General features: G+C 40.7%; 1 protein-coding gene across 1 annotated transcript in view; it reads left to right on the top strand.

Moving 5' to 3' along the window:
* The window catches only part of TTN1 (ARM repeat superfamily protein), a 370,146-nt gene that overhangs the window by 330,763 nt on the left and 14,882 nt on the right, over nt 1–24,501 (top strand). Inside the window, exon 15 of the mRNA XM_089403008.1 lies at nt 7,530–7,574. Within this exon, the coding sequence (XP_089259134.1) occupies nt 7,530–7,574 (45 nt within the window). The remainder of the gene's footprint in view (nt 1–7,529; nt 7,575–24,501) is intronic.

Below are 24,501 nucleotides of genomic sequence, written 5' to 3'. Positions count from 1 at the left end.
TAGGGAGAACTCCATCCGCTGATCCATCTGTCCAACTGTACTGTCTCTGCCATCAGTGCCCTGCACTGCTCTGCTCTGCTTTGTTCTGCTCTGCTCAGCTTTGCTCTGCTTTGCTGAGCTTTGCTGAGCTCTGCTGAGCTCTGCTCTGTTCTGCTTTGTTGAACCATGAAGAAGAAGAATTGATCGAGAATGTCTCATACCATTCTCTACTTACCCGAAGTCAGTTTATTGATCCCAGATCAATATCATTCGAGAGTGTCTCAAACCACTCATACTGATCCCAGATCAATTTCATTGATCCCAGACCAATGGAGGTCATCCTAGCATAGGGAGTACGGTAGATACAACGATGCGTCCATGATAGTACTACTATGGTCCCTAACCCCATTTCCCTGCTCATTGGCCAGATGAGAGGTACTTCCCATGAGTTCTAGACTGCATGGGTAGGATTCTTCGACAGGAGAACCATTCATCCTGTCCCTAAGTCGCCTCGGAGTATCGCAGGGGAAGGTTGAACCATTCACCCTGTACACAACGCACCATTAGGGGAGGGTGAGTCGCCCTTATGGTCGTTTGTTGCTCCAAGTAGTACCCCAAGCACCCCCAGAGCTCAATGCATGCATCATGTAGGACCCTCAAAAGAAGGTCTCTCAATGACTCCAAGTCGTTCAGGAAAGTCACAAATTTGACCTTTCCCTGGGGCTTTGATAGAATGTCTGCGACCTGTACTTTAGTCTCAATGCGATAGAGCCTCCTTTCTTATCGATGTACCATATCCCAGATAAGGTAGTATCTGATGTCTATATGCTGGAGCAATCATAGAATATGGGATTCCTCAACAATCGAATCCACCCCTGGTTGAAACCGAGGATTACAGTGGTATCCATCATGTGTACAAACATCTCGCTGAAGAGCTTCCACAACCAGGCAACTTCACACAAGATCATACTTGTAGCTATGTATTCGGTCTCATCGATGCGTATACCAACCGACTTCTGCTTCCTGCTCATCCAGGATATCGAAGCAGAATCCAAAGAGAACCAACACTCAGAAGTGCTTTTGCGATCCTCCACACTGCCCACCCAGTCAACATTCGAATAATCATGTAGCTTCATATTTTTGACAGTGTATCTCAATCCATGAGACATTGCGCCCCGAAGATATCTCAAAAGATTCTTGGCACCAATTCAGTTTGGCTCAACCATATATGAGCTCATCATACTAACTGCAAATCATATGTTTGGATGGAAGTTCACTAAGGACATCGACGCGAATGAGTTTGTGAAACTCAGAGGCATTTCCCAAATCAGGTCCAGTATCCCTACCACATAACTTCTGAAAGTTAAGCTCCATCGGGGTAGTCGCGAGCTTGTTGTTCACCATTCCAAATCCAGAATCCAACTCCCTCTTACTTTTGCAAATGAGAGGGTGTGCACCTGTCAGAAAGTGGTTGTCCTCAGAAGGTGCCGGTATGAGAGGTCTATCATCTGCAACCTTCAAGCAATGGTTTGGATCCTCTTCACTCCTCGTGAATCTCAACTTCATCAGACAGTTATCAATCCTCTCATACTACGCCCAAGGTGTTTTGGTTCAAGCCATAGAGGGCTTTCTTCCACTTGCATAAATGAAATTCCTGATCATGAATCTCAAGCCCCTCTGGTTGTTCCAAACCTGTGGACCTGCTACATGAGGGGATGCTCCCCTTGTAAGATTTTCCTTTGGTGCATCTCAGACATGTACCTTCATGCTCTTCTTGAATTCAGGCATCCCTGTCACCATTTGACTCACATTGGGTAGGGCCCCATAAGTAGATATTCGGTGCTATAGATGAGATGTGTCAACTGACATGGTCCCCAATGGATCATCCTGCAACTTGATACAAACTGCCAACCTTGAACTCAAAAGCATCTTTGAAAATTTCATTTTCGAACACATACCTTTCCATGGATGAATGTCACCTTGTAACCTTTGACTTCCATTGCCGAAATGGACACCAAGTTCTTCTTGCGATCAGGTACATAAAAAGAGATTCTTGTAAATGAATCGAGTTACCCTCATTCAATTGAGCGTTAACATTCCCTACACCCTTTCCAGGATAGGTGGCATCGACTCCAAGTATAATCCCACGATTGTTTCCATCTCTACCAAATAGAGAGAGCACCCTTCTATCCGTTGAAGTGCCTTGAAGCACTACAATCAATAAAGCAAGATTCCCAAAGAGTCTGAAGGAGAGGGCCAATACAAGATAATGCTTCTTTATCTTATCAGAAACAACATTTGATTCTTCACACTTGGGGTTACTTGCTTTCTTTGAAGAGTCGGCCGTTTGCTTGATGACCTGTATTGTCTGTCATTCCTTGGATGATTGAAGATGTCCACAGAATGATTGTTATCATCATCAAGCGATGTGTCCCTACCTCGGACACTCCTTTGCATAATGGCCGAACTTACTACACCCAAGGCATCTGCCTTTCCATCCACCCTTAGATTCGGACTTCCCATTGAAGTGATCTTTAGGTCATCAGAAGCTTCCGTTGCATCATTCTGATAACGTTCTCTGCTTCGACTTCACCCTTGGTGAATGTCAAGAGGGATGAGGAAGCCACTGATCCTATTGTCCTTTCCAAACTATCTTCGGTGATTGCTCTTTCGCTCTTGCTTGGGCTTTGTCTTCACCTCAACTCTGATACCATGTTAAATTTAGGTATGTTCTATGCTTAGAGCAATTTATTTCAATTTTCACAGTTAGCTCAATATCTTTTCCAGATTAGCAATCACATCAACATTAAAGTAAACTACAGATAGAACATAAACATAAATCGCAGAAGACAAGCCAAGACAAAAGGACACAAGATGGGGCGCTAGCCAAGGACAAACCCCAATGTGGGGAAACCCTTGATCAATTTTTCTTGTATGTTCTTCAATAGTTCAGCACACAGAGAGAGAGAGGGATAGATAGTACATTTACAACAGAAGTCAACACTTTGACTTATCTAGACAAGAGCATAGATCATCTCTAAGAAAATGATACATGAGATCAGTTGAAGACATGTTGCTTCCACTGATTCTCCAAGGCGACTCCTTCACCTATCATTGTACTGCATTTTGTCATCATGCTGCACCTCACCGTGCTGCACCATGCTGCAACTATCATCATAATGCTGGACCTCATAACCATGCTGTACACATCATACTGCTGCACCTATCATCGTAATGCTGGACCTCATAACCATGCTGTACACATCATACTGCTGCACCTTGCTTGCCATGCTGTCCCATGTGCCTTTGCTGTCATGTCACAGCTGCTGTCCCACTTTGCCTAGCCATACCTTGCTACTGTTCCATCTATTTTAGCATACCTTGCTGCTGTCCCATGTGTCTTAGCAGCACTATATAAATTGTTGTCCCATGCATCTTAGCAGCACTATATACCTTGCTGTCATATGCATCTGAGCAATACTATATACATTGCTGTCCCATGCATCTTAGCAGCACTCTGTACCTTGCTGTCCTATTTACTTTGCTGCACTAGTGTGCTAGTAGCCTTGCTGTCCCATGCATTGTGTTGTGCCAACATGCTGTTTATGACTGATCTGGTTAGGGCACTAGGCAGCCCTAACTCTAGCTAACAGTCATCAAACAAGTCCCTTGATGACTACGGCCCACCTTGGCAAGCTTCTTCCATAGCTACGATGCTTCCTTAGGATGCATATCAGCCCTTCACAGATCCACTGTCACCTACAACAGTTACTCCTACCCACCGGCCGGTTTTGTCCTAAACCGGCCGGTTTTAGGCACAACCACCATAAAGTTAAAAAAACATGTTTTTGACTGTGTTTGAGGGGTTTTGGGGGGGGACTAAGGGTGTTTCAACCCTAACAATGTTGGCAATTAATGGTAATGTTAAATTCTTAAAGTAAAAATGACATTTCCTTAATTTTCATTTTCATCCTTTTACTTAAATTTTTAACATTACCATGAAATGACTTAGGATGTTTGAGAGTGGTTTCGACCTCATTGGATTTCATATGGAGAAACTAGAATTTTAAATTTCACTCAAAATTCAGCAGACTTAATGGTTTTCAGGATTTCATGGTTTGGGGGTAAACAATAAATGCAATTAGAGCTCCAAATGATAAGAAAAACTCCTGATCTAGATCCCATTGTGTTGGACGATATTGATCCAACATCAGAATGGGTGGAGGAGACTGAAGAACCTGTGTTTGAGGCTGATTTTGATATCGACATGGCTTTGGCGGGGGATGAAGCAGATTATGTGGTGGCATCAGAACCAGGATCAATAGCGGCATCAAGGAAAGGCAAGGAACCAATGGAAGGCACTAGTCATGCAGGTCGACAAACTCGTGCTTCCATTAGGTCCACTTCTATTGTCATTGGTGGCATTGATACTGAGGTTGCAGATCAGGCTAAGTTATCCTCACACTCTGAACCAGATGATGTCTATGTAGCTCCTGATGATGATCTTGTGTCTACTACTAGTAGTGGTAATGAACTTGATGATTGATCATGTGTATACTGTAGACTTGTAGTAGGCCAATGGCCTCATAGCTTGCAGCAATGTTTTTGGACTTTATAGGCCATTTAGAGCCTCATTTGTTATGTATTTTGCTATTTTGTTGATGATATGTATTGCACTTGGTGCCATTTTGATGTATTCACCTTTACATGGTATATAAATGAGCAAAATTTGCATATTTTGTCTCTATTGGCTTGGAATCATGGTTTTACATCTTAAAAATAGTTTTGTTTCATTAAAAATTAATTATTTAATGTATTTTTTTAAAACCGGTTCGTTTAGACCAAACCAGTGCCGGTTAGACCGGTTCCGGTCGGTAAACCGGTTCATTAGGTGGACCGGTCCGGTCACCGGTTCCGGTTTTAAAAACATTGCTCCTACCACAGCCCTCCACGCTGCTCCTTATGCTTCCTCACGCTGCCCCTTTGAGATGACTGCAGCTTGGTTAGGAGGGCCTTTCTAGGCCTCTCGGCCATCTAAACTTCACCTCCCAATTGCTGCTGTAGCAGTCCCCAACTGCGGCCCTATAAACAGAAATATACATCCTAAAACCATGCGTAAAACAGTCATTAAACTTACCTATAGTCTGCGGCCTGATTTGCAAGGTGAGGCTGCTCCAACGCGTCACAAACTGCCCTCTTCTTGCCTCCTGCAATGTGGCTAAGAGCTGCGGCTCTTCTTCTCTATATTCCGCACCCAAAACAGTGAGAATATCTCCACAAACTCAACTACCTTCTAGATTGCGTATATACCAGTGTTAGGGCTTCTCACTTCATGACTGCGTTTTAGGGCATCATCTCCATTAGGGAAGCATTGTCTTCTTAGGGTCTCTCCTCCCACCAAAACCCAAGACAAGTGGAGAGGAAGAGATCACTAGAATTGTGTGTAAGAAATGACTCTCAAGCCATCTCCTTTTATAGTAAAACGTTGAGCACATGTGGGGATTATTTGGTTGCTGGCCGACCTTGACGAATTGTTTTATAACACAAATAAATTCATAACTCCATGAATAGTTATCGGAATCAGATGATCTTTAGATCAATCCTACACCTCTCGATGAGAGGGATCCAAGAAAAATATCAGGTGCCGGCTACAAGGTCTTCTCAAAAGTTCAAGTCTGCTCCAAAACTTTTCAAGTCCGCTCAAAATGTTCTCCAAATTTGCTTGAAGTCTGCTTCAAGATTGCTCCACAAACTGCCTCAAGATTACCCTCAAGGGTTGCTCCAATGGCTTCAAATAAACCTTCAAGAGAAGGCCGATCAGGGACTGAAGTTTGCTAGTTTAAGACCAAGTTCTGTTCATCAAATAGGCCTGAGCTTTGTCCTTGAATAGGCCAAGTTAAAGTGCTAGATATGGAGGACATAATCAGTGTAATAAAATGGTCAAAATCTGCGCCCGAATCTGTGCCCAAAACTAGTCTGAGTAGGTCTGAAATAAGGTCGAATTCCACAGGCCTCTGAGGTCTGGTCACAGAGAGGGGGCTGAGCTTATTGTACAGAGCCAAACTACCACATGGTCAAAGTCTGCTACAGGCTGAAAAGGCGCTGAATCCAGAGCTGTAAAGAGGTCGAGATCTGAGTTTTAGAAAGGCCAAAATATGTGCAAAAACAGTGCTACAAGGTGCCTGAGTTCTGCTCCATTGATAGACAACTTTTTCATCAAAAGCTGATCAGAAAGTCACGAATAACCATAACCCAAGAACCAAGGAAACCAAAACCCAGAAAAGCTTTCTTCTTCACTTTGACAGAAGGTTCATGAGATATGAACCTCTGAATTCTTCCTCAGGCCTGAGTTCCTCTTCTCTTCTACTTGACTGAGTTAGATGGACAAATGGGGGAGATGATCTTATTTATGCCAATTAATTCACTCAGGACAGGGCTGACTTGCCCTTAAGTACGCCGACTTGACAGGGGGGCAAAAACAAGTGTATTTGACTTAAAAAATTAATTTCTCCTCAGTGGAGTAGAGTTAGGAGGCATGCAATAACTCATTGGAAGGTCATAAAGTGCTCTTTAAATCTATGCTATTCTTATATTCAGCAAGACATCCTTTGAGATCAATAACAAATTATTTCTGAACACAAAATGCAGTGGTGTAATTTTTAACTTTTTGCTCACTTTAGTCTTTATATGTATGTATGTATGTTTGTAATGGTCTTGAGATGCTTCGCTCTAGAGGCTTTTGGAGTGATGGTGCTTCCTCTTCCATTTTCACTCTCATTCTGCTCCAAACTGTGGTAACATTGTTTCCAGCAACTTATCACATATAAATGACTAGAAACTACTCCAGAAAATTTGTTTGAGGTTTTGTACTATTTTGAATGCAAATGTTTCCATCATGGAAAGTGGAACAGAATACCCAAGTTTCAGTGACATTGTTCTAAGATGTTTCTTATTGTTAAATTTGTCCTAATCACTTAGCATGGCTTAGGGTTTCTCGTTGGATGGTTCCACCACACTTGAAGGCTTCTACATTAAGGGCCTTGTTACCAAGAATATTTGGCTATACTTTAAGTTTGCATGAACTGCTTGAGCATATGGGTTAACTCATGAGTCATGACATTAAACTTCTTTTAATCAAATTGGATATGGAATTTATATGCTTTTATCCAAATTAGAAAAAATAGAATTTGATCTGCTTCTTTACACATATTAGGCACAGATCTAATATGTTTCTGGTAAAATTTAAAGCACTGGTTTTCAGGCAAGTCCTTTTGCATCATATGGTTTAAGATTTCTTTCCATTGTTTTTGTTTTCCATGTATCTTATATATTCATGAAAATATAAAATTTTACTGCCAGTTTCTCATGTGTTGATGATGATTATCAACTTTCTTTCAGCTGTCAAAATGCATCTATGTGTAATTCTTACTTTTGTGCTCTTTTTAGTCTTAATATGATGCATGTTTAGTACTTTGGATGTGAAAATATGTAATTGGTTCATATTGGACATGTATTTCTTTGGTTCTTAATAGTCTATATTTTTCTTGCAGACAATTGAAATTCTTTTCACTAAAGGCATCTTCTTGTACTTGGAGGTGAGTTTTCTTAGACATCCGACTGATATGATTTATTGAATGTTACATGAAAAAAATCTACATGCTATTTCTCATGAGCATACAATTCACGCCTTTACTATATTGTGGCATTGGCTTCTCCCAGCTTTTAATCTCCACAAGCACGGCATTCTTTTTTAAACTAATCAATCAAAACAAATATAGTTGTTTTAAGATGGGCTAAAATATATATGCTGTGAACAGTCGACAAAATTGCTTTGTGAATTCAGCAAAGACTAACAACTTATTGTTGATATGGCACTATGAATTTCACTACACCATTTTATTCTAAATTTTATTATTTCTGTCCCCTTAATGTGCATTTTACCAGTCACAATGATATACATGAGATTTCAGGAAATGTCCTGCCAAGTGTCCTCTTAAAGATGTAAGTGATGATGAAGAAGGAAATAAGAAAAGGATGTTCAAAAGGGGAGGCTCAAGGAAGAGGAATTTCTTCTCCAACCAAGACAGTGATGACTCTGATGAGGAAGAGTATGATGAAAACAGAGAAATCTTCTTCATGGCTGTATCAACTGAAGCAAAAAATCTGGAAGAAGAAGAAGGAACTGAAGGCATGAATAATTTGGAAGCATAATTTATCAGTGCCTTAGAAGAAAATGGTAGACTCAGAAGGAAGAATGGGAAGTTATCCAAAGAAATCATCTCTCTCAAAACTGAAAAAGAGGAAGCTAAGCGAGTAGAAGAAGTCTTGAGCAATAAACTAAAGGAAAAGGAAGAGATCTGTGAAAAATTGGAAGCTGAAGTAGTATCTATGAAAAAGGAGTTCAACAAAGTCAACAAAAATTTGATGAGCTCCCAAACTTTGGACGCCATCCTCAACTGTCAAAGGACACCATATGACAAGTCGGGGCTCAGTTATACAGGTGAATCATCTAGTTCAGAAAAGGAAGACACTAGTACTCATCATGAAGAAAAGCCTGAAAGGTTCGCAAAAAACAATGCCGAAAAACCTAGAAGTTTTGTGGATGTCCTGAAAGTGTCTCTTGACATTCCTCACAGCAATCCAGAAGGAAACAAAGATCAACCAAGGAATGAGAACTCAAAAAACAGCACTCCCTCGGAAGGAATGGCTCATCAAGGCAAATCAAGCTTCAACCTAAATAACCATTTTACTTGAGCATGAAACCCATGCTTGAAAAATAATAAATATTTTTCTTCTTTTGCTTTTTACATGAAATACATAATTATACAAATTATGAAGACATAACCTAGTTACATTTTCCAACAAGTAGATGAACCCATAGTCAAATATCTGGTCAAAAGATTTGATTGCAGAAGTAGGTGTCTTCAATTGTGATTTCAATATCCTTTCCTTCACCAAATCTCTGATACCATGTTGATTTCACAAGTGCAATAAAGACAAGCACAGTTTTCTTCTACAGATAATTGCTTCCAATGATATTATTCTTACTTCAGATCATTAAACAATTATACTTTAGAAAATTTTGACTGTAACTGCAGTAGGACAGTAGAGGTCACATTAAAATAAGCATGCACAAGAGACAAAAGTTTTACCCTGGTAAAACCCAACCTTGGGAAAAACACAGCAATCTTTTCTTAGGAGAAATTGTCCAATTAAACAAAAATGTACAATCTCAATATCCCTGTCAAAGTTGGCAACCTGACCAATCAAATCAGCTAAGTCAAATCTGGTCAAAAGAGAGAATCTGTCTTCTACAACAGCCAGTCAAATCTGGTAAAACAGGCTAAATTTTGGTCAAACAGCCTCTGCAACTTCTGGTCAACTCTGGTCAACAGGCTGAATTTTGGCCCCTGCAACTGCCTCAGGATTTTTGGTCGACTGTCACAGAAATTCGATCAATAGCCTCAGTCAAAATTGGGTCAAACAGAGCAGCAGATTCGGTCAATGCAGGTCAAACAGCCCAGAAAAATCCGCAGTCAATGCTGGTCAAAGTAAGTCAAACTTCTTATGTACTTCGCTAGTCTTTTCTCTCTCTTCCCTTGACACGTGTGGTCAGAAAACAGATAGATGATCTAATATGATGCCAAATGTGAGAGGTTGAATGGTCAATATAGAGGTCAAATAAGGAGGGTTTTGACCAAGTGTCAAAGCCATTTGAATGGTGGGGCCAACCTGATCTCCAAAAATAATGTTTTAATTTCCATTGACTTTGTTGACTTGAATACCAACCGTAGCTACAAAAATTCAATAGTTGGGACAAATCTGACAAAAAAATGTTGTGCTCTTGATGTAAGACGGGTGGGTAATATAGTGCAACCAACTCCAACACCAAGGGGATGGGCCCACCACTCAAGAAAAATAATAATAAAATAATATGATTTGCCTCAACATGTGTGGCAATGAAAGGATGTGCTCCATCAAGTTGTTGTACCACAAATCATTAAGTTGTTCTCCTAGCAAAGCCCCACTTGGTACCAACATAATAATAAAACATTGTTAAATATATGCAACTGCGGTCAAATTCCACTTTGGACAGCTCACTTGATGGAGATAATGATTGCATTGAATTCCTCTTTTCGAGAGGACCAAAATCGACTTCAAGATCACTCAAATTGGATAAAGGAAAGTGTATTTATGAAGAAAAGCCCACATGTGCATATTTGATAAGGTCGGCTCTAAAGTAAAGTGGACCCTCTTGGAAGGCTATAAATACAAGTGACTTCTACCTCATTTGGGCACAATCATGAGACATTCTTCTCTCTTGGTTTTTGGCTTGCACGGGTCTGAGGCTCGTCCGCAGAAGAATAGTTTTGCTCTAACGTGAAATTGCAGGGTCCGGAGCTCGCATCTCGGATCTAGGGTTTTGGGTCTGTTGTCGCCTAGATTGTATAGTCACCATGACAATCACTCAGAACGGGGGCTATCACTCTAATCCTCGCCCACTCCGTTCTAGATGCCTCCCAACAACAGGCTATGCGGGGTAGTCCCTATGGAATGTGGTGAAAGGAAACAAGCTGGGAACCAACTTGTTTGGGAGACACGGATGAGTGGCCTAACTACTAGGTTAAATTTAGCAAGATTAGATTAGATTTTAAATATGAGACCAGTGCCTTATGGAGTCACAATTCTTGCTTGATATAAATTATTGGCAAGTAATTGGATGGACACGCGTTGCTTAAATGATCGACTAACCTATATGATGTGCAAGTCCTAGGATCTATGTGTGATGCAATGATCTTGGTTATTTTTAGTTATATGCATAATCTAAGTGTAACCTTCCTTTAATAACCATTTTGAAGCTGGGCTCCAAGGTAAGTTGTGGGACGAGGCCAATAGGAAGCAGGCTAGGGCCTGATTAACGATACCTTTTGATGTGCTCCTATCACCCTATGCCTCCGGCGCTGCAGAGACTGTGGCTCTGACCACTGCAAGGTCACCATGTTAACCATCGAAGAGTTGCCAAGCCCCTCAAGTTAGGTGAGAAGGGTTGCCCTAGATCTCTATCAACCTAGCTTATGCTAGGAGGTAAGTTTTAATGCAAGCTAGATCTAGGATGCTCATGCAATGATGATTAGTGAAGACTTCTTGAAATAAGATTGTTATTGTTACTTAAGTACTTCATGTGAGTTATCTTGTAGCAAGAGGACCTAATAATAATGAGATAACAATCTTAAACAAGACAAATGCCGAAAGACACAAGTGCAAGCCTCAACAATATTCGACACAATGTTTAAGCAATTAGATCCACCTTTCAATTAACCACAAAGTTATAAAATGCCAATCACAATTACTCAAACTGTTCTCATGCTAAGTATCACAATGCCAATTAGATCTTAGATACTCAAGTTAACTTCAAATAAGATTAGACTTAGGTTTTGAGAGTTTTCAAGTACAAACTTCGACAATCCTTAACACCAAGATGAGATAAACAAATTTTAGATTTCTGACAATTCAGATCAGCAATGATACTTCAGAAATTTCAAAACTTATTGGTGTTATGACAGCAGTAGAAAAGTCACTCTACATCATAGAATTTGCCCAACACATGAAACATAAACTTTTCCAGTGACCAGCAAACGTAAATTTAAGTGTTTGGCTTACTTTATGATGATGTATTCAACAATATTTCAGATCTGTAATAAGTCATTACAACAGTAAATAAACTACAGATCAACAAGCTAGTGATGCTAAAGACAATGCCCAAGATGCCCAAAATTAGGAAAATTTCACTGAAACTGAAAAAGTAAAGTTTTTTGACCCTCTTTCAGTGTATGATTCAGAAGTTGCAGATCTGATATATTCAGTTATGCAGTAAATTCCAGCAAGCATAAAATTAGATCTAGGCTAGATCTAAGATGCCCAAGTGGCCAAAATTTAAGAAAATTAAGATTTTACAATTTTAACAATTTTGACCAATTTGCATGTGATTTTAGGGCCTAATTATCACTGTAATCACTGCTGTAATAAAACAAAGGCAAAGTAGGGGTTTAGAGGTCAAAACCTAGGCCCAAGGCCTTATAGATGCACTTGCCCAAGATGCCCACAAAATTTGGATGGAGAAGCCACCTGAAAATCAAACAGTTGGAGCTCAAAAATATGTAAAACTACCAAGGAATCAGTCCTGAAAATTTCAGATGTGGGTTTAGGGCAAATTAGGGCAGGAAATGGCCAAGGAGTGGCAACACTAGGCCAAAGAAGGCTAGAGTTGAGGGATAAGGAGGCTAGGAAGGTAGATTGGGAGTCAAACATGCAAGAAGGGGCCAAAAGGAGGCAATGCAGGAGGAGAGAGGCCCAAAAAGGTTTGACGTTTGGATTTTAGGGTAGATCAGGACTTGAAAATCCCATGGCTAGCCTAGGGGGGCAGCCCCTTGGGGAAGAGAAGGGGGCCCAGTCCTCCTAGGCCCACGACCAACCCTAAAAAGGCCCTGAAACCCCAACGGAGGGCTAGGGAAGGGAGGTCAAGGCCTTTAAGGCTTATGGTCTGCCCTTAAAGGGCCAAAAGGAAGGACGCAGGGGGTTTTAGGCTGACACAGGGGCCTTAGAGGTTGACGCTGGGATAGAGGAGGTTGGATCGGGGCACAAGAGGCCCAAAAATTGAAACCCTTGTTTCAAAAAAATTTTTCCTCTTAAGATCTGAAGTTTGCTGCAAAATCTTTAGTGGGTAGCCTTGCAAAATTTCCTCGAGACTAGATATTGTTGATTTATGGTAGAATCGGATGTGCTCTAAGCCTCAAAATTTACAGGGACACTAGGACAAATGTATTCCAGAATACCCAGAAATCGTTTTTGGAAATTCCACCCGGAGAAGGTTTTATTAAAATAATTAATTATTTTTAATGGATGTTGTCTAAACTTGGGAAATTAAAATAATTAAAGGGTATTAATTAAATTGGGGGTGAAACTATTGAAGAATCTAGGGAAAATCAAGTTAATGAGATTTTTCTCACCATGATAACTATTTGTGAGGTATTTTTAACTGTTCTTATTAGCACAATCTTCTCTTGTTATTATTAGAGTGTGTCTTCTTAGTTCATCAAATAGTTACCAAAACAAAAGAGACAAGAACACAAGATGTTGGCTTTCTGCTAGGGCCAAAACCTCTCACTCTTTGAGAGGAAAACCCACACAAATTCTTCTTATAGAGATTCCAATTGACGACGACCAAAACCAAGACCCTTGACCTATATTGTCGTTCCTAGACCAAGACACAATCATCCTTCTTCCTTGATTCTTCGATTTCTTCATGGCACCAAAACATGATCACTGCAATATTCAAATGTTGTGATATATTCCAGAACTTTGGCCTCATCTTAGCAAACATCTAGCAACATCATGTAGCATCATATCACTACAACACCTACTATCATCGGGATCTAGCACCGATTATCACTGAGCATTATCTTACCGAGACCTTATCCAAACTACACTACTGTCCATCCGCATTTTAGTGAGTATATGCCTGAGACAGTGAGGAGGATATCACTGAAATCTCACCCCGAACTAGTCCACACTATGATCACTGTAATAACCAAACTTCTTGCTGTCTTGGTCACCGAGAATCTCAGAGATTATGCCGAGAATGTTTCTGTGGATAATCCACATTTTTCTCTCCTATACCTATCCGAAGTTTCAGAGATATGTCGAGTCTGTCTACTGTGGAAATGTGAGGGTACAAGCTCCTATTTATAGTTGTTTGGTCATACATTTAAGCCGACCTGTCTTTAGGAACCGACGTGTCCTTTTACGCTGAGCCAACATGTCATATATATATATATATATATGAGATTCTCCAAAGGTTGTGTCTCCATTTATTGAAGTTGACATGAAGTTTGAGCATATATATATTGATGTCGTTAAGATGACTGTGCTTGTCTATTTTGGAGGACTCATACAAGTGTAACAACACTTCATACACTCTTAATTATACATTTATGACAATATGACAAATCCCTAAAGACATCAAGAAGAAGTCTTTGACCTATGAAAAACACTTCTTGCTCATGAAACCCATGATACAAGGAATACAATAAATACATTTGTTTCTTCTTTTCATAAAATCATAATTACAAGTTGTTATGAAGACCAAACCTAGTTACTCTTTCTTCAACACTCCCTCTTAACTAGGTAGGTATTCATAATGGTACTTGGCCATTCTCAATTTGAAGAATTTCTCATAAGAATCGGATTGGTAACCCATTTGTATAGCATCATAGTAACCAACATTGTTTCCACAACAAGGCCTTGACTGACAACTCTATCTCTCATCATATCAGAGCACAATGTTGGCGAGGCCAATGACCCGGGTGTTCATTAAGTATGACCTTCTAGGACTATTCTTATCTTGGGTTCCCAACCCTCAAAGAATATCGGTCCTCTTGCCTACTCTTATCTTGGATGCCCTACACATCCTCAGAGTATCAGATGCTAGATGATTACCCAATCCTTCCATTCTTTCTTCCCAGGTGAAGACAAGAATGTTGTGTCTATCTCTTCCTCTTAACTAGGGAAGACATGCCCATTCCTGTAAAGGAATGTACCCAAGTTCCCTCTTACTGGGAACTTGCCCAAGCTCCCTCTCAATTAGGGACTTGTTAGAGTTCCCTCTTAACTAAGGACTCTCTTATTCATCAGCAACTTGTTCTTCGTGGGTCCTTCAACTGCTTGATCAATTTCTTTCCTTGATGTTATGAAATCTAGTCGAGCTTTTCCTCGTAGGGCATTAGCCACGCATCACTTTCCTTCTTGGTTCATCATGTCATTCCTTTCTTCATGGAAAGTGGCCTTCTTGATACATATCTGGAACCTTTGTCATATGGTTACTTCTTCCTCATCACGTTTCTTTCAGGAATTTCCATCCACCACATGAATGCTAGTTCTACTTGTACTTACAACTCTTGTGTTAGTAGCCTTGCATGAAGTCATCTAGATATTATTCAAGAAATCAAAACATAACATTAAATCAAATTGTACCTTTCGAGATGACTCTTCATCATGGCATCTTCCTGTAGGTATCAACATCCTGCATACATGTTGACACATCTCCCAAAGATATCCATTGTCAAGGGTCTCCATCTTTTTTAGACTTTCATCAAAGTGTTCATATTTTTTTTTTCCGAGAGATTTTCTAGTCAAGTCTTCTTGGTCTTTTGGATGTTGATCGCCTTCATCAAGTTTGCATATCTCACGATCTCTTCCTTCCACACACATTCCATTCCCAGGAGCTTTCAATCGGAGTTTCTTAATTGAAGTCAACCACCTCATACTTCATACGAGGACATATTATGTTGATTTCATCTAGTGTGACTTATGCCTTCCTACATCCTTTCAGAGGAGGAGATCCTTTTTCTATTGATCATGCTTCTCAAGATAGAAGTAATGATCCATGTTACCTGCAACCATATGACATGACATTATAATATTAAATACAAGGATACATACCTCATTTTACCTTTAGGTCATTTAGGCTTCTTCTAGCAGCTTCCTTGATTGAAAAGATCTTCAATCCCTTGATCTGCTTCATTTCTCATGTCATCATACCATCATCTCATGAATTCCATAAGTTGGATTTCCTGATGAAACACTTGCTTCCTTTCTAGATTAGTGAACCCTCCGATGAGGATTCCTTCAGAGAATCTTGAGGATCTTGCATATCACCATCTGGCAAATGTTTCCTTTTTGACTTGATGTATGATGAGCCTTGTCCTGGATGACTTCTTCCTTTCATGCAATGTCTATTGAGGTTCCCAAGAGTTATATCCTTCATGTTTGATTGCCATGGATTTTGTCATTCATGATTCCCATGGTGATGTCACGAGCTCTTCTTTCTAATGTTTCCATGATGCCACGATGCATCTTATTATTATGGTCATATCTATAACAAAAGATTTAGGAACTTATGATAGGACCCTTTTGTGTGGGATACCATCTCAATCATATTAGAGGTCTATTACTCCCTCTTTCCTTGGCCCTTTTCTTTAGCTTCCTCCATCTTTCCGGTGATATGATCTTCTTTCCATAATCTTTCCATAGCATTGAATCTTAGCTATACTATTCTGTCTTGTTTGAGGACCAAACTTCCCTTTCCTTTCTACACATGTTTGAGTCCTTTAACCTTCAACACTTTTGCCCACAACTTGTCCTTTTTCCATCTTGCATAGATACCACAAGTTGTTAAATGAGGTAACTTCCTTGTCCCAAGGACACTTGTCACCTTGCTCATTAAGAACATAGATGATTATCTTCTTATCATCTTTCTCAGATCTCCCAATTGAGATCTTATGAAGATATCCCTTCATTCTTTGATACCTTCAATCAGGTCTAAGTGATATGACCTTCTTCACTTCATTTCAAAGAGTATATCTTCTAGCATTTTATATATCTCTTTTATGTCTCTTTTCTTGCTACATAGGGATGCGAGGACTTTAAGAGTTCCTTTCCATGAATTCAAAGGATACCTTTTTCCTTGATATGTTTATTGACTTCTCTTATCTATGAGGATTTTGACAATCCTCCTTATTCCATGTAAGGACCTTGATGACCCATCCAACCTATAAATCTCCTTGCAATCATGAAGTCATTTTACCAAATTGATTAATGAAAAATATTTACTTGACATGTGAAGATAAAATCTTCACCTTGATCATGTGAAAGTGGTTGAAGCAGATGAATTGGTGCTTCCTTCGGATGAAATCCTCGTTGTACTGATAGGAAGCTTGCCTTCTTGCCTTCAATTTACTTCGACTTGTACATCTAATCCTTATGGTTAACAAACTGTTGATATACATGGGATGGCACTGCATTGCTATCACATAAGTGGACTATGGAACCTTGTAGCATGCAACATTGTGCAGAACCATCGAGTATTGAGGTAGCTTGCCATGTTGATCATCTTATAGTGTAGAGACCCATCAATTACTATTACTTATGGCTGTATCATAGGACACCTTCATTCTTTATTGAGTCCTGTCCATACAAACTTCTATATGCCATCGAATATGTATCATCAAGCTCTGAGAATGTGAGATGTCTAGACTGTTCCTTTTATAGAAAGGATTCAATCCGAGGTTGAGATCCTCATATTGTGGCACTGAGATTGTGGATAGTATTTGACTTGTGAAATTATCCGAGAACCAAATTAGTCTTATTGTAGGACTAAATTGTCTTGTTATTTGTAGACTGTTTCCTTGATTATATAAACAAAACCTCTTGCTTGTGAAAATTTCTGAATCTAAAAGCAGAAATCCTATTGCAGAAAACTGATTTACATCACCGACTTGTATTCTTCATTTAACAAGTTATTTTTAGAAAATGAAGAAATTATTAATGTAAATACACTGTAGCCTACACCATTATACAGATCAAGCACTGAAAAATAAATGAGACAATCATGCAAAGGACACACCTATTTTTGGACTAAACTTCCCCGGAAAAACCCAATGTGGGAAAACGGTGTAGCAGCTCTGAGGGTTTTCTATTGTTAAGCAAAAGTTCTGAATACAAATGCTGGTTGCCCTCTCGACAAACCAATGACAGAGAAATAGAATGGTGAAGAACCTGAGTGAGTTTTATCTCACTTCACCCAACAAAATCTGGCTGATTCGGTAACAAATCTAGCTGGCCTTGGCTACAACTTCGCTTCCCTTTCACAGTAACTGCGTGGGCCTGCGTGGAGGTCTTTGATTCTCTGCGTCAGCACTACTACCCACTGCGTTAGCTTTCTCAGCTGTTCCGGCAGTTTTTGGCAAATCCTCGACTTTCTGCGTGGAAGGCAGTTCTTCGTCTACGTTGGCCCTCCTAGCTCTGCAACAAGGCTGCGTGGGCCCAGACTAGCCTAGCGCCAACTCTCCTTGCTACTGTGTTGCCTCCACAAGACTCTCTCTGCCTCTTTGTCTATATTCTCGAAGTATCACTGCCCCTTAGCTACAAGATCTCCCCAATCGATTTCCTCCTGAGAACTTCTCACCTCAGAAAATCGATTTCCTCAATCTCTCCGTGTCTTCTCCAACTGACCCCAAGCCTCCATTTATACTTTTCCTGTTGAGAAATCAACGGCCGAGATTAAGTCTCTAATCAACGACTAAGATTCATTTAGACTTGATCCTCGTCTCGTAGAAGCTTCTCACCCATACTTTTATTAATACCCGTTAATATTTTAATTTTCCTAAGTTTAGACTTAGGAACCCCATTAAAAATATTAATTATTCTCATAAAATACAATTTGGGTGGAATTTCATCAAACGATTTTTGGGTCTTGGAGATCTCATGTGTTCTAGCCCCTCCACAAAATTTCAGAACTAGAGCACATTCGATGCTACCCAAAAATCAACACTCCCTCTTTGCGAGGAATGTGCTCTAGCAATACTTCCCAACAAAGGTATCACACTGATCCACAGCATCGGTCCTCTGCGCTGTTGATGCTCGGCCTACTGCCCTTCATGCAATGCGCTGCTGCAATCTGTACTACTGCCCATGACACTGCCACTATTACTGCTACATTTGTACTACAACTCCCTCTCAATATGCCGCATCATGCTGCCCATAGCACTACTACTGCTAACTATTGCATTGCAACTCAGTTGCTGAGAAGTAAACAATTGAAAAGTCACCCAAAAATTGACATGCTGGTCAGTCGGGATGCCCCTAGATGCTGAAACTACCTTCGCTGCTAATCTGTGTTGACCCTCTGATGCTACTGCACTGCTGTTGTATCTGCTTTGTGCCTTCCGCACTGCTGCAACACTCCACTGTGCTGCTCCAGACTTTGGCACTCTAGCTCTGCCACTGTTGCTCCATCGTCCCTCGCACCAACTGACTCCCGTCATTTTGCTACTGTCATTAAGGGCTCCCATAGCCGTATGTGATCCAAGAGTTTGGGCTCCTCAAGGATTCTGCCCCTGTCTGTAGTCCTCCCTACTACAGCTCAATATCGCTCCACCCCTTCTCTAGAGGTGCATGAGCACTCATGGCGCAACCCTCATCATCGTCCTCTTTGTCAGCTTTTGCTGGAGCAGCCTTTGAGTCAGACTTCTCTTCCTTGCCCTTCTTCTAAGGGCACTAAGTGGCGAAATGACCAAGTTCTTCACATTTGAAGCATTTGACTTTGGATATATCTTTCTTTTTCCTCTTTTGTTGCCTTTACTGTCCTACTGATGCGAGAGCTGCATCCTCCTCCTCCTCCTTCTTGACTCTGATCCCTTTGCTGTTGCTTCCCACCTTGGTCTACCATATGATTTCTTCCTGTCGAAGAGCTACCTACATCTCCTCCCAACTAGGGAGAGAAGCCCTGCCCAAGATGCTTTGGACAAAGGTTTCCCTGTCTTCAGTGACTGCATTCAGGGCAGTCCTGACCATGAATTCAGGATTTGGTGTAGACCCTACAAAAATTAGCTGGTCTTGGATCCCTTGCAACCTGAGAAGGAAGGGATCGATTTCTTCTCCCTTCTACATCTGATACTGTTTCAGCGGGCTCTCAAGCAGCATCTTCTGTTGAATAGAAGTTCCTTTGTACAAAGTGGTCAAGGCCTCCCACATTTCCCTTGCTGTGTCCTTCTCAGCAATATGTGGGATCACATGATCCTTGACACTGTCCAAGATCATGCACTTCGCTTTTGCCTGAGCTTCCTCGTGCTTCTTAAGAGGACCAGCATCAACCAGAACAACAATCATCTTCAATGCATAATCCTTGATGCAATTTTTGTCCAAAACTGCCAGGATCTTAGCCTTCCATATGACAAAGTTGGATGCTCCATCCAACCTGTCTTGATCCCTTAGTCCATTAACTGCCATCTCTGCTCAAATGAGTGTCAGATAGGTTCTCTTCTCCCTCTTTCACTGATGCCCCAACAAAACTCGGATTTGGATTCCTTTGGTGCTAGAAATCCTCTAAGGAACAAGCTCCCTTTGAAATTCGATTTCCTTTACGGAAATCCTTCTGCCAACAACTGTCGAACCACCCCTCTAATCTCTTGTGCTGCTGCTCAACACTGGATCAAGATTTCTTGGCAAGAATACTTTTGAGGAACTGATTCCCTCTACTTTACTTTTGCCCCACTAGGTACCGTTTTGTACCAAGAGAATCAACACCCCACTAAGAACTCCAAATGAAGTCTGCGCTACACCTCTGGTCCCGACAAATGAAAAAATGAGACTCAACAATCTCTGCGCTGACCCAACAATCACTGCGCTGGCCTTTGCAGCTACATTGTCACACAAACAGGTTGACGCAGGCTCTACGTGAGCCTCCCTTGGTGACTGCGTCACCCCTCCTCTCCTCTCTTTGCTAAAAACTGTGCTGTCACTCGGGATAGTTGTCTTCAACATAGATTCTCCTCTGTCCTTTCGCTGATGGTTTCAGTCCTGCTTGATATGCAATCACTCTTATACCATGTGAAATTTTTTGAATCTAACAAACTAGAAATCCTACTGCAGAAAACTGATTTACATCACCCACTTGTATTCTTCATTTAACAAGTTATTTTTAGAAAATTAAGACAATATTAATGTAAATACACTGCAACCTACACCACTATACAGATCAAGTACTGAAAAATAAATGAGACAATCATGCAAAGGACACATTTATTTTTGGACTAAATGTCCCTAGAAAAACCCAATGCGGGAAAACTAGTGCACCAGCTCTGAGGGTTTTCTATTGTTAAGCAGAAGTTCTGAAAACAAATGCTGGTTGCCCTCTCGACAAACCAGCGACAGAGAAATACAATGGCGGAGAACCTGAGTGAGTTTTACCTGATTGCACTCGACAAAATCCGGTTGATTCGGCAACAAATCTGGCTGGCCCCAGCTAAAACTTCGTTTCCCTTTCGCAGTAACTGCGTGGGCCTGCGTGGAGCTCTTTGAGGCTCTGCGTCAGCACTATTTCCCACTACATCAGCTTTCCCGACTATTTCGGCAGCTCCTCGTCTTTCTGTGTAGAAGGCAGTTCTTCCTCTGTGCTAACCCTCTTGGCTTTGCGTTAAGGTTGCGTGGCCCAGACTGGCCCAACGTCAACTCTCCTAGTTATTACGCTGCCTCCATAAGACTCTCTCTGCTTCTCTGTATGTATTCCCGAACTATCACTGCCCCTCAGCTGAAAGATCTCCCCAATCAATTTTCCCTTGAGAACTTCTCACCTCAGAAAATCGATTTCATCAATCTCTTTGTGTGTCTTCTCCAACTGTCCCCAAGCCTCCATTTATACTTTTCTTGGTGAGAAATCAATGGCCGAGATTAAGTCTCTATTTAAAGGAATTTGATCCTCGTCTCTTAGAAGCTTCTCGCCCATATTTTCATTAATACTCATTAATATTTTAATTTTCCTAAGTTTAGACTTAGGAACCCCATTAAAAATATTAATTATTTTAACAAAATACAATCCAGGTGGAATTTCAGCAAACAATATTTGGGTCTTGGAGATCTCATGTGTTCTAGCCCCTCCACAAAATTTTGGAGTTAGAACACATCCGTTGCTACCCAAAAATCAACATTGCTGCTGTATACTGCTATTGTGGACTAATCCTTCAATCTTTGATGTAGGTCGTCAACTTACCTTGATGCCCTTTCTTGAAAACTGATCCTTGAATGCCTGTTTTTGCTACCCTTCCTTTGACTTCATCATCTTAGCTTTGATACCATATTGAAGAATCTAGGGCGAATCAAGTTAATGAGATTCTTCTCGCCATGATAACTATTTGTGAGGTATTTTAACTTTTCTTGTTAGCACAATCTTATCTTGTTATTATTAGAGCGTAATTCATCAATAGATACCAAAACAAAAGAGACAAGAACACAAGATGTTGGCTTTCTGCGAGGGCTAAAACCTTTCACTCTTTGAGAGGAAAACCTGCACAAATTCTTCTTATAGAGATTCCAATTGACGAAGACCAAAACCAAGACCCTTGACCTATATTGTCATTCCTAGGCCAAGACACAATCATCCTTCTTCCTTAATTCTTTGATTTCTTCATGGCACCAAAACATGATCACTACAACCTTCAAACATTGTGATATATTCCTGAACTTTGGCCTCATTTTAGCAAACATCTAGCAGCATCATGTAGCATCATATCACTACAACACCTGCTATCATCGAGATATAGCACCGATTATCACTCAGCGTTATCTTACCGAGACCTTATCCAAACTGCACCACTGTCCATTTGCATTTTAGTGAGTATATGCTTGAGATAGTGAGGAGGATATCACTGTAATCTCACCCCAAACTAATCCGCACTGTGATCACTATAATAACTGAACTTCTTGTTGTCTTGATTATCTAGAATCTCAAAGATTATGCTGAGAAGGTTTCTGTGGATAATCCGCATTTTTCTCTCCTATACCCATTTGAATTTTCAGAGATATGTCGACTCTGCCTACTGTGGAAATGCGAGGGTACAAGCACCTATTTATAGTTGTTGGGTCATACATTTAAGCTGGCCTATCTTTATGAATTGACGTGTCCTTTTATGCTGAGCCAACATGTCATATATATATATTTATGTCATTCTCCAAAGGTTGTGTCTCCATTTATTGAAGCCGACATGAAGATTGAGCATATATATATATTGATGCCGTTAGGATGACTGTGCTTGTCTATTCTGGAGGACTCTTACAAGTGTAACAACACTTCATAGACTGAATTATACATTTATGACAAGATGACAAATCCCTAAATACATCAAGAAGAAGTCTTTGACCTATGAAAAACACTTATTGCTCATGAAACCCACAATGCAAGGAATACAATAAATACATTTGTTTCTTCTTTTCATAAAATCATAATTACAAGTTATGAAGACTGAACCTAGTTACACTTTCTTCAACAAAGACTTCTAGAAGAAGACGAGGATCAAGCCAAAATGATCTGTGAGCCATTGATTAGAATCTAATTTGGGCCGTTGGTTACTCAACAAGAAGATTATAAGAAAAGGCTTGATGGGCATTTGGAAGACACATCGGGTTAGAGATCAGAGATTGATTTTCTGAGGAGAGCAGCGCAACAGTTGCCAGAGAAGTGATCGAGGTGATTTCTTGTAGTGAGGGGTAGGGATAGTTTCTGGAGGAAGATTTCCTTATCCGAGGATACATTATACAGGAGACAGAGAGAGATCCAGAAGAGGCAGCGCAAAGTCACGTTGGGCAGCATAGAGCCACGTTGAGGCAGCACAAAGCTTGAGAGGAGATCCAAAATTTGTTGGAGAATCGAATTCCAGAACCAGAAGCCGGGGTTTGAAACTGGAAGGGTAGAAAGTTGAAGTTCCAAAGCCAAATCGATCAGCCTGAAGAAGTGACGCAGTTCCCCGAAGCTGTGACGCAGAGTAGCGCAGTGATTGCACAAAAACTGCTTAGAGGCAGCTAGGGGCTTGCCATTCAGTAGCTGGATTAGTACTGGATCACCAGTGATAGTGTGAGGTATATCTCACACATCTCTCTGTTAGTCAAATTCTTTGTATTGGATAGCTAGTAAGGCATCCAAAGATTGTATTCAAAAACTATTGCTTAATAATACAAACCCTCAGCCGCTGCACTGGTTTTCCCACATTGGATTTTTCTGGGGACATTCGTCCAAAAACAATGTTGTCATTTGTGTGTGTTATTTCTTTCTTGTTCAGATTCTTGTTTCTGCATATTATTTAAAGTTGTGAAGGCTACAGTTGTATTTTCTTCGATATTTACAGTAGAACACAGTAAATAACTTGCATGGATTAACGAGTAGGAGAAGTAATATCAGTTTGTTGTGGTAGCGATTTGGGGATTCTCGAATTTTCACATGGTATCAGAGCACAGGTGAAGCAAGGGAGAAAATTGGAAGAGCCCAACGCTGAAGAGAAGAGAGGAGATCAAAGCGCTGCATAGGCAGCAGATCGAATCCCCAGAGGGATTGCGCAGTGACCAGTCTAGGCCAGGACAGAAATATTCTCAAGGGAGATCTCTCTCTGAGTGTGTTGACAGAGAGGTAAGATTTCCAGATCGAGATTTGTCAGCAATAGAGGGAGCAATGCAGCAGAAGCTTTAGCGCAGAGCTGTTTTCTGGTGAGGTGTAGTTTTCTGCAGCAGTTGCTGAGGCAAAAAAAGGTCAAAAGAGGAAAGGTAACACTACTTGAGGGAATTTTCTCCTCAGAGAATTCCTAGCCAAGGAATTCGATTTGTCATTCACTGAGCAACATTAGAGAGGAGCAGATCTACTAACTCCAGCAGGGAGTGCGTAGGCTAGCCCAGTGGCAACGCAGAGGAGAGTGGAGGTAGTTCAATTTTTTTTTGGCAGAGATGGCAGTGAATGAGTTGAGAGATCAAGATCGGTTGGATGGAGCACCCAACTATGTGATTTGGAAGGCTAGGATCTCATGCCTTCTGGATGAGCATGATCTCAAGAAGCATGTTGATAGTGTGGTCGTTGTACTCGGTGATGCAGATCCACTGAAGAAGTACAAGGCTGAGATGGCGAAGTCCAAACAATTGATCCTCGAT

Source organism: Pinus tabuliformis, chromosome 2_1 (assembly GCF_031772625.1).
Source record: "Pinus tabuliformis cultivar Carrire ecotype Pingquan chromosome 2_1, CPIR1, whole genome shotgun sequence".
NCBI lineage: Eukaryota > Viridiplantae > Streptophyta > Pinopsida > Pinales > Pinaceae > Pinus > Pinus tabuliformis.
Note: the sequence above shows the minus strand (reverse complement) of the source record. Positions and strands in the feature narration are given on the sequence as shown.